The sequence below is a fragment of the Chrysemys picta genome, chromosome 16, assembly GCF_011386835.1.
Source record: "Chrysemys picta bellii isolate R12L10 chromosome 16, ASM1138683v2, whole genome shotgun sequence".
NCBI classification, from domain to species: Eukaryota; Metazoa; Chordata; order Testudines; family Emydidae; genus Chrysemys; species Chrysemys picta.
The window spans coordinates 1,694,797-1,713,886 of NC_088806.1; the positions used below are offsets into that span (position 1 = coordinate 1,694,797).

Sequence of the window (19,090 nt, forward strand, 5' to 3'; positions counted from 1 at the left end):
GTGCTGGCTTTGTGAGGGGGTCGGTTGGGGTGCAGGAAGGGGTTTGGGGTGCAGGAGGGGTTTTGGGGTACAGGAAGGGATATGTGGTGTTGGCTCTGGGAGGGGGCTCAGGGCTGGGGCAGGGGTTTGCGGTGTAGGAGGGGGGTATGAAGTGCTGGCTCCGGGAGGGGGCTCAGGTCTGCGGGTTGAGGTGCAGCCTCCCGCCAGGCGGCACTTACCACAGGCAGCTCCCAATCGGTGGCGCAACGAGGTTAAGGGATGGAGGGCACGTGGCTCTGCAGGCATCGCCCCCAAAGCTCCCATTGGCCACAGTTTCCTGTTCCCGGCCAATGGGAGCTGCGGGGGCAGTGCTTGCAGGCAGCAGCAGCACGCTGAGACCCCTGCCCTCCCCCCACGGGGCCATGCTGGCCGCTTGCGGGTGCGGCGTGGGTCCGGGGCAGGTACCAGCAGCCCCGCTGCACTGCCGGAGATCGCGATCGACTGAAAAAGTCTCTAGGCTTGACCAGTCAATCACGTTCGATCGGTTGGTGGTCACTGCTCTAGCTCACTTCCTCTGGCCTGTATGATGCAAGAGGTCAGACTAGAGGAGAGGATCTCTACGAATCCGCGAATCATTTGCTAAAAAGATCATGACACGAGGAGAGATGGGCTGCCAATAGCCAGCTCTTCTCTCCAGGTCAGGGAAATGTGGAGGGCCAGGGGACTCAATCATGCCTGGAGTATATAAGGAAGAGTCCTGGAGAGAGAAGGGTTCACAGGTGGATGTTGGCAGATGCCTGCAGATACTGGCCCCTGAGTTGAGGAAGCCAGATGAGACACTGGCGTGGAAGGAGGCCTGCGGAGAAGGCCAGGACAGGAAGGAGCAAGAAGACAGACCTCAGATGCACTCAGTGTGAGACTGGGGTGGAAGTGATGTTTGAGTTTGTTTTATGTGAATAAACCTGACCCAAGAAGTGGGGTTGTTGCTGGACACGAGCCCTTGTATTTTTATGTCTGATTTTGTAAGCGCGTCGTTTTAAAATGAGGCGTAACTTGGGGGTACGCAAGACAAATCAGACTCCTGAAAGGGGTACAGTAGTCTGGAAAGGTTGAGAGCCACTGATCTAGTGGTCCCCTTTTGGGGCCTTAAACTCTCTAACTCTGACGTGGCCATTTTCAGTTCGACGAGACTTTTATTGGCCCGAAAAGCGTTGCCAAAGTGTGAAGAAAACCCAGACCCTATCAGGTGTCTGTCGTGGGCCAGGATGGGCTTACACATTGCATTTCGGGATTTGATCCCCTGCGCCCATTTGACATTCCCGTTCGTTCCTGAGCCTAGATTCTGCAGCCAAAAGAGACCTTTTGCCTAATGCAGGCCATAGAATTTCACCCGCTTCTGCTGTATTGGGACCAATTGCTTGTGTTGGATTAAAGCATCTTCCAGAAAGGCTCCAGTCTGGATTGGAAGGCTTCCAGAAATGGAGTCTCCACCCCTGCACTTGGGAGTTTATCTGCACTGTTTAAAAAATATTGTGCCTCATTTCTCATTTGAATGTGTTTGACTTTCAATTCCAGCTGCTGCCTTTCTCCAGTAGATTAAAGAGCCCTTTAGTATCTGGAATTTTCTCCCCGTTAAAGTACTGATACACCGTGATCAAGTCATCTCTTGACTCTTTGACAACTGTAACATACTGAGCGTTTTATGTCAGTGTGGGAACCTAGGCTCACAGTCGGGGTCCACCCTAAGACAAATAACCTACCTTGCAAGGGGTGTTCTGAGGATTAAAGCATGCAAAGTGCTTCCGGTAGGAAAAGTACTAAGTCGTCGCATTAAATATTAATAATGTTATTGCCCAGGATTTGGAGTGTCTCTCTGACAGCGCCGTTAGTAATAACGTCCCGGCTTGAGACTGAAAGCAAATAGTAGCAAAGGATGGTGTTATGTAGCCCTAAAAGCAATCTCAGAAGCCCCCACATCATGGAAACTTCTCAGAGGGCAGAGGTGTCCAGGAACTTAATCCTGAACAGAAGCCCCGTGTAGCAGCTCTAAATTTGCTACATTAAAAGAACCCTTATTGGACCTCTGTTAGAGTTAAGTCCAGCTGGTATGGGGGATGCCGTTTGTCACTCACTCTGCCCTGCCTGTGCCTCTGTTTCTAGGAGATGTGTCACCTCACCGACTTGCAGTTCGAGGAAATTGTCCAGAGTGTGCTGCAGAAGTCCTTGCAAGAGTGCATGGGTAAGTCTTCAGGGCCTCTTGAGCAACTCCAAGACAGCTCGTCACGTGAAACCTCAAATGAGAACATTTAAATTGGTGCCCCGTGAAGTATTTATTTGGATGAGCCACACATTTTGTAGATATGAATTGTTTCCTGTCCCTTTTAACAGGCTAAAATATGTCCTCAACGTGCCTGAAAGCTAGAATTTTAGCTTCTTCAGCGGTTTAAAAACATCATGAGTCCTGATCGTGAGCTGGAATAAATTGACATCACTTCTTTGACGGCTCTAGGCTTTTTTATGCCAGCTGAGGATCTGGCCCGGGGCCCAGTTAAGACAATCTTATTCCCTTGGCATGTCAAAACAAAGGCCACCATGCCCGAATCACCATGCCATGGCTTTTGTCTCGGGCTGTCCACGTGCTGGGGGCATCACGGCCTGCCAAAGCACATAAAGTTTCACGCAAATTAAGTGGACCCTCCTCTCACTTTATGTTGACTTTGAGGAATCATTTCCATCAGAAACAAGGCATCATGAAATTGAGGTTATAAAAAGTGAATTGTCCCCATCCCACAGCACGTTAAGTTTCCTGCTTAAATATTTTGTGTGTGTGTTTTCAATTTTAGGTCCGCCTTGTGCCTTTAGAGGTATAAAGAAGTAAACACCCCTGTATTGCAGGCTAACTTTGAGTGACGCCAGTCCTGATCTGTGCTAGCAAAAATCACTGGTTATCAGCAGCACATAACTTTCCTAGTTTAGACTTGGCCTGACTTTCTGCAGGAGAATCACTTGGTAGGAATTCACAGCTTGTGTTAGGCACAAGATCAGGCTGGATCATCATAATGCTCCCTTCTGGCCTTAAAGCAAATAAATCCTCTTAAAGACTCAAGCGGGTGCTTAACCTGGGGCCTGTGAAAACTTAACGGCAGCGTGGCCTAGTGCATAGAGCACCGTCTCAGGACTAGGAGACGTGGCCTGCTGGGTGACTGTGGGCAAATCGCTTCCCTGCGCTGTGCCTCATTTTCACCACCTGTAAAATGGGAATACTGACCTTCTTTGTAAAGCACTTTGAGCTCTCTTCTGATGAGCGCTATAGAAGAGCTAGATATTATTGATTTGTATTATTATTTAATGGGGCGACGCAGTGAGTCACTTTGCAGGGTTGCAGCCTGTCTAGCTGAAACGACAGTGTGCAGAAAATCTGTCGGACCCCGGAAATGCATTTCCCTCTGTAATCCAATTATTACCTCGATAGACATCCAACCTTTCAATGTGTGATGCGTCATGAGATTATGACCATCTAGGCACACATTGAAATGATAAAATGTGTGAGCTCTAATCTCAATTTGCAGAAGACTCCAAGAGGACATTTCACCAGGCAGAAGCTACCGAAGCGGCAGAACCACAAGGTTTAAAGAAGTGAGTGTATATCAGTTCCTGGGCAATCAATCCCCATTATCCTGCAGTATATTGGATTATACCTTGCGTTAAAATTGTAGGGCCAGTTACCCTGAGAAATACGTCCTTCAGCCAAAGGGCGAGTTCCCCGCCTTGCGTAAACCGGTGTAACTCCATTGAATCAGATCGCTACCATCGGGGGATCTGGCCCAAATTTCATAAGTCCCAGCATAAAGTCTATCTACGAGGTGTGTGAACCAAGGTTACACAATAGGCTCTTCTCCTCCTTCTAGCTAGTTGTTTCCAAATAGCGCTAGCTGGGCAAACATAGGGGTGGCATCCCTTATCTGTAGCCATGGAAACAGAGGGAAAAGAACCCATGAGAAAGAGTGCCAGTGGTGTGAACAGTCAGGGGAGCAGGGAAGAGAAGACCAGGGAGGGAGGGACGGAGAAACAGGGGGCCTGTTACCTAAAAGAGAGTCTGGGAAAACCAGAGCAGCCAGGAACTTTAACAATTGAGGTTAAAGCGGAAGGAATCCAAAAGCGGACAGTGGACTTTCTGTCCTGTGGCAGTTCTCTTCTGTTCTGTCCAGGGTCTTATCCCACCTTCATCACCCTCGTATAAAGATAAGGAAAACGGCTCTCCTTTGTAAAGCGTGCGGAGATCTACTGATGAAAAGCGCTGCATAAGAGCTAGGTGTGGTTATATTAGTAAGCGACGTGACTAACGCTGGTCTCGAGTGCTGTGTTCTCTCATCCTCTCCCCAGGGGCAGGATCCCACGTGTGCTGGAGGGTCTTGTTTTGGTAGGGTTGTGCAATACTTCCACCCACTGCTCTGTGCTCCTTTCCAAGAAGGGAGGGATGGCGGAGCAGTGCTCCCGGGGTTGGGATGGTCCTGACTTCCTATGGCTGGCTCTGAGAAGACTGGTTGCCCACAGTTCCCGTCCCGCATATCCTGGTCCCAGGCTGTGAAGCAGAAAAGGGACACGCCCTCGAATTGGACTCAGTCAGCTCATGAAATCCTGATATTTCGACACGCACGTTCCTCCCGAATTGGGGGAAAGGGTCAACATTTTGAGCCGGTGTTCTGCAAAATCGTTATTCAGATCTACATAGAAACGGGGATGTGAAATGGAGACGCGTCGGGTTGACACCAGCTGCCACAGGGTTTCTTGGGAATTGTACACGTTTTTGGGGGCAGGGACTGTCTCTCCCATGGTGTGTCCACGCTGTGCCTGGCACATGGGGGCCCGTGGGTCCTGCCACCTTAGACGTAATCAATAGGAATAATCCATATTTCCATTCGTTCTCGTGAATCAGAGCAGCGGTGGGGCTGGGAGGCAGGAGTCCTGGGTTTTATTGCCCAGCTGTTTAGGGGAAGCAGGGGGGAGATGGGATCAGGATCCCTGGGTTTTATTCAGAGTTCTGGTAGGGGAGAGTGTGATGTAGCAGGGAATGCTGTGAGACTTCAATGAAAATGTCCCAAGTGTCTTGCGATCACCAGATGTGTATCGCTGCCATTCCTACGGAGCATGAAGCTGCTACCATTCCCATGCGTTGCGTACAAATAAGCCAGCCTCCTCATGTTTGTTTAGCTTATCGACTGGGACCTTTTGCCTTTTTTAACTTCATTTTTTGCAGGGGAAGCGGGAAGGGGAATGCACCTGCTTTAGAAGTGTAAGATACGGTCTGGCCTCTAGGTGGTGCATGTTCTCTGTCAAAATATTATCCACCCAAAAGGAACTGCTTGAGAATGCTGGAAAAAAACGAAAAGCAGGATATTCAAAGGGGTGCAGAGACCCGATCCCCCACTCACCCCCTGGGCAAAACCGATGTGAAATGAGAACTGTTGTCATTCCACATCTTTTTTGCACCATGTAACTGACTAATGTGATGTATCTATATCTCCATACCCTCTCTCTCTCATTGGTGTAGGCAGGTGTACTGTCATCTTTATGATACTCAGGTTCATCTTCTGTGAACAGTGAGTCGAGGGGTCGTCTTTTTGTTGTGTGTTTGTACAGCTCCAGCACGTAATCCACACGATAAATAACGATCATGAATTGATCCTTGCCAATGTTTGTTTTAGGGAGACTTTCGAAACATCCCGACCTGCAGGGAATTTGGTCCAGCACAGCGATGAGCCAAAAGGAACAGCCTCTGCCGTGGACCTAAAAGAGCCTCTGCCCAAAGCAAAGAAACGCAATAAGCTTTCTTTAAACAAGATGAGAAAGAAACTGCGTAAGTCTCTTGTGTGGGCAAATGCAGATAGGGCCAATGTTCGGGGCCTTGCCGGGGGAGGAGGAGAAACTGATGATCCAAGTCAGGTGTTTCTTTGGTGCGATCCTGCTTACTTACAAAGATTGTCCACAAAGTCTTGTTTCCTTGAACACAGTAGAAACAAGGCAGTTTCTTTAAGCCGGAGCTGAAGTAGGATTTTAAGTGCTGCATAGGCCTTTGTCCTCCTAGCCCTCTGCACTGGAGTGCGTTTCCCTGGATGGAAGCAGAGATGTGTAGGAGTTTAGGTTTGGGAGGCGCCCGTGACTTTGACCTGCCATGTGGGAAGACTTCTGCCTTAGCTCTTCGAGCCCGAGGGGGATGCAGGAATAAGAGGGGGAAGAGTAGCTGCTGGAAGGTGATACCCCCCACCCCCCACTGGGATCAGTGACTGAAACCGGAGCCCCCATCAAGACAAACAATAACTCCACCGCCTGCTGTGTCCCCACCCACCCCTGTCTGTTTTTAAGTCTTGTGTTTTCTCTTTGTTGCTAGCAGATGAGAGCACGGAAGCAAACAAAGAAAGGCATAAGCGTCACCGGAAAGGAGAGCCGAAGAAAATAGTTCAGGGCTACACCCTGATCGCTGACCAAGAGGAAACGGAGGAAGGAGGAGAAAGCACTTTCAGTGAGCTCAGGCCTTTGTTTCTGAAAGTTTAATGCGGGGAGAGGAGGGGCCAAGAGGGAAACCTGGGTGTAAATTGAAGAAATGTGGCGACTTCCAACACTTGATTTGGCACTGGCCCCACGCCTTCCAAAACCATGGGGAGGCCTTGTCTACACTCAAGAAAATTAATCTGGATTAATTAAAGGTGTGAATTTAAACCGGATGATGTAGGAATGTTCCCGTTCAGCATAAAAATGGCCTTCGTTGTTTAATAACCCTGAGTTTAGAAATCAGTAGCTCTCAAAGCACATCACGCTCTTTGATGTGTTTATCCTCACAGCCACTCTGGGGGGTAGGTTATCCCCATAGTACAGGTGGGAAACTGAGGCACAGAGCGGAAGCTTGTGGCACTGCAGGAAACTGACAGGTTTCGTAGGTTCCAAGGCCAGAAATTAGCGATGCCTGTAAATCACCCTGTGTAGTGACGGCTTCACAAACAGTGAGATTAACTACATTTTGTCGGGTTCCTTGTCTTGGACATCCGATTCCGGAGCCTCCAGTTTGTGCAGGGCGCCAGTAGCGGGCCCCTGCAGCTGCTGTGTGTTTGTGTTGCTGTGCCGTAGATCAGTGCGTGGCGTGGGTCCAATGTTCTTATCCCAGCTGTGAGAAATGGCGGCGTCTTAGCAGCGATACGGATCCCTCCGTTCTTCCCGAAGACTGGACGTGCAGCCAAAACACAGGTAAATAGGAGAGCGGCCTCTAGGTCACCAGCTCAAATCTAGCCCAAGCTGCTAGTGATTATTTGATTGGTTGTCGGGGGGAACAAGTTTGTTAGCTTCAGTCTAAATTCTAAAGCACAAGTGTCCTTGTCACAAAAATCCTCCACAGTAGGGCCTAGAAAGCATCTTTTCCATGCCATTCTCCTCCCATTTAGTCACACAAACAAGGGACGTTTAGGGCTGGATTTCCCACAAAAGCTCTCCTTCCCGCTGGCCTGAGAGCTTTGGAAACCCTTTGGAAATGGGTTTCTCTCTCTTTTGAAAACCCAGTCCTGGTTGCAAGTGCCGAGAAGTCTTGAAATTTGTCCTGGTTGGTGCTGAGGCTGTAGATCCAATCCGATTGCAATTCTAAGGCAAAAATCACCTTTCCGTTGTTCCTGCTCCGACAGGCCAGGAGCATTTCTCCTCTAGGTGTCCTGACATTCAGAATTAGCAAATCATTCATTGGCTTCAGTGCAGTCAGCAATGCCGATTTCCACTATCTGAGGATAAACAAATCCTTAGACTTTTTAGGGGCCATTCTGAGCACATAGTCTGACTTCCTGTGTAGCACAAGGTGAAGAATTTCACCAAGGATTCCTGCATAACTTCCGTTTGAGCTATAGCAGGTCTTTGAGAAAGACAGCCAGTCTTCATTTAAAGCCTCCGAATGATGGAAAATCCACATGTCTGCTAGATTAAAAAAGCTGTCTAGTATTAGAAACCTTTTTCCCCATGCAGGTACTTATAGACTCTGATGAAGTCAAGTCTTAACCTGCTCCTTGAACTAAACGGATTGAGTTTCTTTAGTCTCTCATTGCAAGGCAGGTTTCATTTCGACAAGGTTGAATGCTTCGTTATGGTGTTACTTGTTTGACTTTTGTATTATGTTATATTACATTATATTATATTAGATGAATCAAAACAATAAAGTCAAAACAAAACGATACGGTAAGGTTGAAATGAAATATTTCATTTCACGAAAAATTCTGATGTTTCTACTTCGCGCCCCGATGCGAGATTAAACAAAATGTTGCAGTTCTCAGAGTTTCCCGTGGGAGGCTATTTCCTGCTCAGCTGTGACGGTTGATGTGGTTTGTTTATTGCAGACCTGCAGTACAAAAGCTGCGATGTACCCGAGGAGATGTGGTTGGGATCTGAAAACGAGGTCGTCTATGCTACCTACGTGCCTGGGTCAATCATATGGGCCAAACAGTTTGGCTATCCATGGTAGGTGTCAATACTGCTGGTAAAATGTTAAGCCACTTAACTATAAACAGAGGTAGAAGCTTTTGAAAACAGACTGCACAGTGCACTTGTAAAACATACAGTGTGGCCCATTTGGGATAGAGCCCTGGATTGGCACTGCAGAGACCTGGGATCTATTCCTGGCTGCCAAGTGACATTGGCAAAATTACGTCACCGCCCCGTGTCTCAGTTTCTCCTCCCAACCTTTGTCTAGTTAGATAGTCAGCTCTTGGGTTAGTGACTGTCTCTCACGCTCAGCCTGGCACAATGGGAGCCCTGATCTCAGTTTAGGCCTCTTGCTGTTCCTCTCATATAAATAATTTAAAATAACACAGTAGCACTATTGGAGATCGGGGCCAGGCGCTGCACAAGCAGGTAGTGAGAGACAGGCTAAATAAATAAGACAAGCACAACAGGGTTATTTTTCTGAACGGGGAAGAGCTGGGACCTAGAGACATTGGGGCTACGTCTTCAGTGCACAGATAACCTGGGCTCTTACTCGGGTGTTTGCCCTATCCCGGCTCCCGTCCACACACAAAATCCTCTGCCCCGAGTTTAGTGGTGCTTTTGAATCTGGCCTGGCTGTGTGCTCAGAAGGACAGACAGGTTCGCGTTCGCCCACAATTCACTGGGGAGAAATCATAGAGTGGCTCAGCTTACTGCCGTGTTAAGGACCAGGAGATGCGCCCCTGAAGCCCTGGCAACACACGGGGCATCTCAGCACCGGTGAGAACTCAGCACCCTCGGATGTGGCTCTGCAGAGTGGCTGCTTGCGCCTGGGCTAGGCTAGACAGACCCGAGATGGCTCTCACACAGAGACTGAGGCAGAGCTGTGAATCAATGGGTGAGTCCCACTGCAGTACCTTTCCAAATCCCTCCCACCCACGGCCTCCCCTGTTACATAGGGAAATACTGGTGCCGTGGGCCTCTGAGTCAGACATAAAACCAAAGATCACATCTACCCTTCACAAGTAAAATTCCCGCTGCTCATTCCATTCTGCTTCCCCAAATTGTAGAACTGATGAATGAAATGGTTTTTAATTGTTTACTTTATTATTGTAACTTCATAAGTAAAGTTTTATGAATGAAACAATATTCATTCATAAAACCAGTTACCCCAATAACTGGCTAATTAACAGTTAAGATGCTTGTTAAGAGCCATAGCTGTTCAGTCAGCTGCCTTTGTAAGTTTCGCTATCAATCCAATTCCTGCTTAAATCACTGAGACTTGCACTGTTTCAGTATTGGAACTTCTGTTCACCATTTATTACACTTACCTACAGTGTAACTTCTCTTCACTGTTTGCCATCCATTATACTTGTCTATATTGTAACTTCTGTTCACTGTTTGCCATATTGTAATTCAAACCCCATTTTAAAACGCTTACTCCATTTTGTAAGGGCTTGCTGCAACCTTCATTTTTGCAAACCCTGCTGTAATCTTATTAGTTTAGTTTAGATGTGTGAATGAGGTATGTATGGATGATGGAATCAACCTCCAGCGCCAGCCTGTCCTGATTAAATAGAGTTCAAACACCAACGGCTGAAGATCATAGAATCATAGAATATCAGAGTTGGAAGGGACCTCAAGAGGTCATCTAGTCCAACCCCCTGCTCAAAGCAGGACCAATTCCCAGCTAAATCATCCCAGCCAGGGCTTTGTCAAGCCGGGCCTTAAAAACCTCCAAGGAAGGAGACTCCACCACCTCCCTAGGTAACGCATTCCACCACCCTCCTAGTGAAATAGTTTTTCCTGATATCCAACCTGGACCTCCCCCACTGCAACTTGAGACCATTGCTCCTTGTTCTGTCATCTGCCACCACTGAGAACAGCCGAGCTCCATCCTCTTTGGAACCCCCCTTCAGGTAGTTGAAGGCTACTATCAAATCCCCCCTCATTCTTCTCTTCTGGAGACTAAACAATCCCAGTTCCCTCAGCCTCTCCACATAAGTCATGTGCTCCAGACCCCTAATCATTTTTGTTGCCCTCCGCTGGACTCTTTCCAATTTTTCCACATCCTTCTTGTAGTGTGGGGACCAAAACTGGACACAGTATTCCAGATGAGGCCTCACCAATGTCGAATAAAGGGGAACGATCACATTCCTCGATCTGCTGGCAATGCCCCTACTTATCCAGCCCAAAATGCCGTTAGCCTTCTTGGCAACAAGAGCACACTGTTGACTCATATCCAGCTTCTCGTCCACTGTGACCCCTAGGTCCTTTTCTGCAGAACTGCTACCTAGCCATTCGGTCCCTAGTCTGTAGCAGTGCATGGGATTCTTCCGTCCTAAGTGCAGGACTCTGCACTTGTCCTTGTTGAACCTCATCAGGTTTTTTTTGGCCCAATCCTCTAATTTGTCTAGGTCCCTCTGTATCCGATCCCTACCCTCTAGTGTATCTACCACACCTCCTAGTTTAGTGTCATCTGCAAACTTGCTGAGAGTGCAGTCCACACCATCCTCCAGATCATTAATAAAGATATTAAACAAAACCGGCCCCAGGACCGAGCCTTGGGGCACTCCGCTTGAAACCAGCTGCCAACTAGACATCGAGCCATTGATCACTACCCGTTGAGCCCGACGATCTAGCCAGCTTTCTATCCACCTTACAGTCCATTCATCCAGCCCATACTTCTTTAACTTGGCGGCAAGAATACTGTGGGAGACCGTATCAAAAGCTTTGCTAAAGTCAAGGAATAGTCTTGTCAAAGATGCAGACAAGAGCCCTAACAAAGTAAGACAGGCTTCAGAGTAGCAGCCGGGTTAGTCTGTATCCGCAAAAAGAAGAACAGGAGTACTTGTGGCACCTTAGAGACTAACAAATTTATTAGAGCATAAGCTTTCGTGGACTACAGCCCACTTCTTCGGATGCATATAGAATGGAACATATATTGAGGAGATATATATACACACATACAGAGAGCATAAACAGGTGGGGGTTGTCTTACCAACTCTGAGAGGCCAATTAATTAAGAGGAAAAAAAACTTTTGAAGTGATAATCAAGATAGCCCAGTACAGACAGTTTGATAAGAAGTGTGAGAATACTTACAAGGGGAGATAGATTCAATGTTTGTAATGGCTCAGCCATTCCCAGTCCTTATTCAAACCGGAGTTGATTGTGTCTAGTTTGCATATCAATTCTAGCTCACCAGTCTCTCTTTGGAGTCTGAGAATCCACCCTAAAAAGAAAAAAGTACAATAGAAGGAAGATCAAAGCCCGGTCCCAGGCTGAAAGTCATGTCTGCAATTGATGGGTGATCAATCACCAAACCCAGAGGCAGCGTGACACAGCAAGACCTATAGACTCTGGATTCAAACTAAAGCCTACAAAAAAGGATGGGTGAGATGGAAAACTTTGGAGGAGGGTAACATTCTGCTGCCAACATGGAAGGGCATCGGTGCATGCCCAACAGAGACCCAGCTCGTCCTTGTGCCCGGCTTTCCTGGCCAGTTACCGCCACGAGCTACGAACCCAAGCTGCAAACTCAAGCAGGACTGGTAACTATGCAGCAGCTGCAGAACATCTGATGGGTGTGAGTGTGTGTGTGTGTGTGTGTAGGTATTAGGTATAATGTGTGTGTGTATTAGGATTAAAATATTAGTTATTGGTCATAAATCAAATTATCATAATAAATGTGGCATCTTTATCTTGTCCCCTTTAATAAGATCCTGCTAGTTTTTATTGGTATAACAAAATTCCCCCTTCCAGTTTCAATGGGCTATGAAAATCTTTCTTCATCTCCCACCCCAAAGTGCTAAGCAGTGTTACTGTGCACCGTTTATCTGCTGCTGTGCACCACCTCAGAGGTGGCTGCGTCTCAGCACTTGGTGAGGGATACCTGTATAAGAAGCCATCCTACCCAGAAGCAGTTGCATCTCAGGACTGGATGAGGGTTCCCTGTATAGCCTTTCTGACCGAGAGGCGGCTGCATCTCAGCGCCTGTGTAAACAGCTGCCCCACCCCAGAGGTGGCTGCATCTCAGTGAAGGATCCCTGTATAAACAGCTGTCTCATTCCACCCCAGAGGTGGCTGAATCTCAACAGTGGGGGAAGTAATACCCGTATATCGGTGTTTCAGATGTCCTGTGATCTTCACAGGGTGAAAGAGACTAGAAATGCCGGCAGATATCAGTTGTGTGGCAGCACGGTGTGCTCACACCCCCTTTTGGGACGTGCTCATTAGCCCACGCCCGCTTGGGGAGCCAGAGGCTGGGAGTACAAGCTGCAGTGCAGAAGGCCTGGCCTGCCTCCCACATGATCTTGTTTTATTCCACGCGGGTGGGATCAAAGAGATGCCAGCAAAAAAAACCTCCAGTTGAGCCTGGCTTGCTGCAGTCTTTACAACAGCTGACTGCTGGAATCCCTCGCCCTTTCTGGGCACTCTGCAGCCGCAGCTGCTGTCTTCAGCTGAAAAACACAGACAGGGGCCTCTTCCCCTGACAGGAAGCTGGCAAATCTCAGTCGCTCAGCGTAGGCTCCCCCAGGCGCTTTGCCCCTGCAGGGAGATGCATGCTGGGAGACCCACGCACGGGCGGGCGTTTGCCTGAAATTTAAGGGCGCTGGGCTTAAAAGACAATCGATTCTTACTCTCTAGGACTACGCCGTCTAGAACGGGAACAGCTCCCAGTTCCTCTCCCGTTGCTGTTAGCGGGAGTTTTGCCAGGCCCGTGAATGTAAAGATTTTATGATGGCAGACGGCTATTAAAACCTCAGGACCTGAGTAACAAAAAGGTCGAGGCTATACTTATATTTTTCCAGCACAGGGATGTCGGTTAGGGGTGTGATTTTTTTTTTTAACCGACCGAGCTATGCCAGGGAAGGGCCTGGGCTATATTGAAAAGTTATGTCAGCATGGCTGCTTTGGTCAGGGGTGTGAAAAAGCCTAGCATAGACGCAGCTGTGACCGTTAAGGTAGGCCTGATCTACACTAGAAAATTAGGTCAGCTTAACTTTTTGTTGTGCATGCAGGTGGCCTGCCATGGTGGAGTGTGACCCTGACATCGGGGAGTATTTCCTCTTTTCATCCCGGTTGGATTCTCTTCCTGTAAGCAGTATTGTATTTTACACAAGGGGGTCACACACTTTGTGAACTCATTACACCCACCAGAGGGCGCCGTTCCTCCCACAGGTCCCCTGTGTGCCACCCTCCCATCCCCTTCTATGTTGGGGACTCCCTACAGCTCCCCATCCCCATGCCAGTGGCTGTGTGTGCCCCCCATTCTCCTTACCCCTGTTCCCACCTCTCCTCCCCATGGCAGGGCTCTGTGTATACCCCTCTGTCACGGAGTCACCGGGCAATGCTCTGGAACTACTCCCTATGAAGCCAGTCAGGACTCTGGGGGAGCATGACTCCTCTCTCTGAGCAGACTATCTCCAGGGCAAGAAGCTTACACAGCTTCGGCCTTCCTGGGTCTGACCTCAGAACATTCAGCCTCCCCTTTCACGCCGTGCGCTTCCTGCAGCGAGTCCGCCCAGGCGGGGTCCTGGGGAAGCCAGAGGGTCCTGCACCCCAACTTTGCAGTCAGACACGACTCTCAGCCAGCCGGTAAAACAGAAGGTTTATTAGACGACAGGAACACAGTCCAGAACAGAACTTGTAGGTACAGAGAACAGGACCCCTCAGTCAGGTCCATCTTGGGGCCAGAGCCCCGTCTGACCCCCCTCCATTTCCCCAGCCAGCTCCAAACTGAAACTCTTCACCCCCTCCTCTGGCCTTTGTCTCTGTCCTGGGCCAGGAGGTCACCTGATCTCTTTGTTCTCCAACACCTTCAGTTGGCACCTTTGCAAAGGAGGGGCCCAGGCCATCAGTTGCCAGTAGACAGAGTGTCGGCCATTCTCTGTGCAGATAGCATCACACTGACCAAGGCTCTGCAACAATCACACCCCCTTATCCCACCACCTAGATACTTAAGAAATGCATAGGGGAAACAGAGGCACACACACAGTATTCAGAGAAAACATTAAGAACATTCCCACTTCGTCACACCCTCCATACCTTTCTCCCTCCCCCATTATAACAGACTTCCCCATCTCCTCATATTACCCGTGTGGTTGACACAGCTTCTGAGTCCATATACACCTTGTCTGGTCATTTATCAGCCTCACAGAACAAAGGTTGCTGTCTCTGCAATCCCATGCCAACCAAACCTTTCATCCCACTGAAAGGGTTACCTCACTGAGGACATCAACCAGACACCATGGATTTAGCAGGGACACCTCACACACCTTGTCTGTCTCTAGGAGTTAATGTAACATCCTGACACAAAGTTAATTCAGTCCTGTCCATTTCTCTTTTCAGTCCAAGTACCATGTGACGTTTTTCGGCGAATCTGTCAGCCGCGCCTGGATCTCTGCGCCCATGCTGAGGAACTTCCATGCGTTTTCCACAGAGAGCCTGGGTTTGGTAAATAGCGGGTTCCCCCAAGGATCTGCCCTGGGACCAGGGCTGTTCAACACATTTGTAAATGATCTGGAAAAGGGGGTGAACAGTGAGATGGCAAAATTTGCAGATGATACAAAATTTCTGAAAATAGTTAAGTCCAAAGTAGACTGCAAAGAGTTACAAAGGGGTCTCATTAAACTGGGTGACTGGGCAACAAAATGGCAGACGAAATTCAATGTTGATAAGTACAAATTAATGCACATTGGAAAAAATAATCCCAAAAGGATGGGGTCTAAATCAGGTTGTTAACACTCAAGAAAGGGATCTTGTAGTCATTGTGGATAGTTCTCTGAAAACATCTGCTCAATGGGCGGCGGCAGTCGAAAAAGCTAACAATGTTAGGAACCATTAGGAAAGGGATAGATAACAAGACAGAAGATTTCGTAATGCCATTATATAAATCTATGGTACACCCATATCTTGAATACTGCGTGCAGATCTGGTCACCCCATCTCAAAAAAGATATCTTAGAATTGGAAAAGATGCAGAGAAGGGCCACAAAAATGATTAGGGGTATGGAACAGCTTCCGTATGAGGAGAGATTAAAAAGCCTAGGACTCTAGAAAAGAGACGACCAAGAATAGATGTGATAGAGGTCTATAAAATCATGAATGGTGTGGAGAAAATGAATAGGGAAGTGTTATTTTCCTCTTTGCATAACACAAGAACTAGAAGTGACCCAATGAAATTAATAGGCAGCAGATTTAAAGCAACCAAAAGGAAGTATTTCTTCACATGATACACAGTCCACCTGTGGAGCTGCTTGCCAGGGGCTGTTGTGAAGGCCAAAAGTATAACTGGCTTAAAAAAAAATAGATAAGTCCCTGGAGGATAGGTCCATCAATGGCTGTTAGCCAAGATGATGAGGGACACAACCCCATGCTCTGGGCGTCTGTAAACCTCCTCCAGAAGCTGGGGCTGGATGACGGGATGGATCACTTGAAATTCCAGTCCCATATCCAAGGCCAGACGGCCCAGATTCTCACAACACCACAGCGATGTTTTAAGGTGGTACCAGGTCCAGGAGGCAGTCGATTATGGAACTGGTGTATCTAAATGGATTAACGGATCATCTGACCAGATCCTTCAGTTTAGACCAGGCTTGGTCTCTCAACACAAACATTCTGGCCTGAGTGTTTCACGTAGGAGGTTTTCCATCCGTGGACCTATCAGCAACTTGACAGAACAGGTGATGTCCCTGTGACGGCTCTAGGCTACCCAGGACTGTGAGTTGCTGTCTTCCCCCCAGCTCCAGCAAGAGGGAGACTGGGTGACCTCTCCCCGACACATCCGGTCTGTTAGCTGCCCAGCAGTGTCCTCTTCCTTTTCCTTTTCCTTGCAGGTTAACAATAGGTGCACTCCCGTCCCCATGCCCCTTTGAAGCATTCTGCTGTAGTGTCCAGCCTTCACACTCCCCAAAACACCAGCTTGTTTGATTCAACTCAGGCTTGCCTTGTAAATAACGCAGCACTGAGATATATTTATAGTGAAACCAATCGTAAGTGTGTTATCAAAGATCAAGATTTAAGAGATAGCGAGCGAGGATAATGGAAACAGAAGGGTTACAGCTAAAATAAAACCGTAACATGGTTCTTAGAGATTAAACAGGCTAAATCTGTTTATCTTGCCCAAATAGCCTTTGCAGCATTGCAACCAAGCCTGGCTGAGATCCCATTTTCATGAATGTAATCGCACTGCCTGATCACATCCTCGGTGTAGGATAAAGTGGTGTCTCCCTTGGCTTCTCCTTATATTCTCCAAAGCTCATTGTTAGTACCTCAGAGTTGGGATGATGTCCAGTGTGCTGCCTACCGGCCACATTCACATGCCCCCACTGACTTCATGTGTAAATGGCTCCTCATCATGTTAACTTATAATACTTATTTTACATGGGGACTGACGGAGACAGGGAGAATAAACATCCTTTGTCAGGAGAAACCTGCCTTAACACGGACTTTGGGAACTCATTTTTAGCATACATTCATACATAACTCCTTACATTATATTTGTACGTGCATTTCACATTGATGCAGATGACCCTGCCTTGCATTTAAGACCTTACATGACCTTGGCTTGCATTTAAGACCTTACGTGCTATTCTTTGGTGACTCAGAATGTACGGACTAGCATCAGGATATTCTTGTTACCTCCTTGCCAGTTGGGTCATAGTCATAGTCCCCATTCCTGCTCCAGAACATCTCACAGCCCTGGATCGATATCGGACACTTTCCTATTTCTGTGGGACAAGGACCTCCTGTGTGTTTTCTCACCAGTACTCGGCATGGTCATTATCAAACTCAAGCAAGAGCACAGCCAAATAATCCGTATAGCTCCTGCTTGGTGGAGACAGACGTGGTATCAGACCTCAGCAATCTGTCCATACTGTCACCGGCAGCCAAAGATCTCCTGACGCAGAACCCATGGACAAGTGTTGCAAATCTTCAGCTGTTGCACGTCACAGCATGGTTCATCAGCGGTTGTGTGTAGAGGAAACCCATTTCTCAGCAGCTGGAGGAAACCTTCCATGGGAACTACCTACGAAGCGTTTCTCCATTTGGATGGCTCTCCATCATGTGTCTCCAACTCAGGCTAACATTCACACAACCCTGGACCATCTTTTGCAAATTAAGTAGTCAGGTTTAATGCTCAACTCTGTTAATGTGCGTCTAGCGACCATTTCGGCTGTTCGTCCTTGAATAGATGCCAAGGCTGTTTTTTCCTCACCTGTCTCGATAGATTATTCCCGGCGGTCAGAGAACCAACACCATCTTGGAACTTGACTTTGGTCTTGTCTGCTCTTACGGACCCTCCTTCTACGCACTGTGCTCTTTTCTGCACCTATCGGCAAAGGTCACATTTTTAGTGGCCAATAGACTAGATGCGATGGTCACAGATCCACCGTACACAGTTTTCTACAAGGACAAGGTCCAGCTTAGGCCGCACCCTAAATTCCTCTCCAAGGTGGCCTCTGACTTGCACATGAACCAATCTGTCCACCTTCCAAGTCTTTCCAAAGCCGCATATCACCAGGGATAAGAGAAGACCCTCCCAGACTCAGTGTTCGTCGCACGTTGGCTTTCTACCTGGACAGGACAAAGCCTTCCTGGCATTTTCCCATCTCTTCGTGTCACACGTGGAACGCATGAGGGACGTCATCTGATAACTCAGAGATTCTCCGTGTGGATTCCCAGCTGCATTACCGTGTGAGTAACGCCTCCTGATAGACTCACGGTGCCCTCCAACAGAGCAGCCTCAGCCTCGGCAGCCTTTCTGGCACACCTCTCAATTGTGGACGTTTGTCAATCCACACTTTCACTGTCGGCCGCTTCGAGGCAAATGTGGACAAGGCAGTCCTGCTGTCCCTCTTCTGATGAGACTCCAAGTCCCTCCTCCTGGCGTATCAGATCGAGAATCAGCTACCGTGTCATGGACTCAGAGAAATAAAAATGGCTACCTACCTTCTGATGACTGTTGCTTCTTTGGGCTGGATTGCGTGCGTCCATTGCACGACTCACCTTCCTTAGCGTAGCATCTGCTACTGAGTTCTGGTGTGAAGGAACTGGAGGAGGGATGGGGCATCTCTGCAGTTTATACCCTCACGCACAACTTAAGTAGTTGGCATTGGGTGGGGCTGCCCCTACGGGCACCCCTAGGGAAAACTCTCCGGCACTGATGCACGAGGCCCACGCACACCCGCAGCCATGGAGGTCAGGTCATGAGCAGGGAGATCTAGTTCCTGCCGCTCTGTATCACACGCAAGACTCTTTTCTGCCCCTTTTCCCCCTCCATTTTTTACGGCTTTGCTCTGTTTTTTCAGTCCCTTTAAAAACCAGCTGGTGCGTAGCCGTTTAGGAAATGTGCTTCCTCTTGATTTCTAGATAAGGCGAGCGTGTCTGTTTGCGGTCCTGTGATTCATTGTACCCATGGCCTTTGGGTCAGCAGGACTTGCTGGCGCTGTGGGTTCAATTCTTTGTTTGTCTAGAGGGTACACGTTTTGGCACAGGGACTGTTTCTTGCTCTCTGAGCCGGGCCCAGCACACTGGGGCCACGATCTCTTACTGGGCCTTCTGGGTGCTAAGTTAGTGCAAGGAAAGGGTCACACGTGTAGTGTCCTGAGTAGTGAGTCGGATGCCTCTATTCTCCCTCAGGGGTTCTAGGTGTGCC

The 19,090-nt window shown here is 48.3% G+C and overlaps 1 protein-coding gene across 14 annotated transcripts in view; it reads left to right on the forward strand.

Moving 5' to 3' along the window:
- Nucleotides 1–19,090, forward strand: part of ZCWPW1 (zinc finger CW-type and PWWP domain containing 1) — a 33,957-nt gene that overhangs the window by 7,780 nt on the left and 7,087 nt on the right. For 9 of the 14 annotated variants that reach the window (XM_065570482.1, XM_065570476.1, XM_065570483.1 and 6 more), the window contains exons 3-10: nucleotides 2,140–2,218; nucleotides 3,549–3,615; nucleotides 5,685–5,836; nucleotides 6,371–6,499; nucleotides 7,102–7,218; nucleotides 8,346–8,466; nucleotides 13,453–13,528; nucleotides 14,783–14,887. In XM_065570482.1, the coding sequence (XP_065426554.1) occupies nucleotides 2,140–2,218; nucleotides 3,549–3,615; nucleotides 5,685–5,836; nucleotides 6,371–6,499; nucleotides 7,102–7,218; nucleotides 8,346–8,466; nucleotides 13,453–13,528; nucleotides 14,783–14,887 (846 nt within the window). Of the gene's footprint in view, nucleotides 1–2,139; nucleotides 2,219–3,548; nucleotides 3,616–5,684; nucleotides 5,837–6,367; nucleotides 6,500–7,101; nucleotides 7,219–8,345; nucleotides 8,467–13,452; nucleotides 13,529–14,782; nucleotides 14,888–19,090 lie in introns of all 14 variants that reach the window. The other 5 variants (XM_065570486.1, XM_065570481.1, XM_065570475.1 and 2 more) reach the window with 1 other exon arrangement.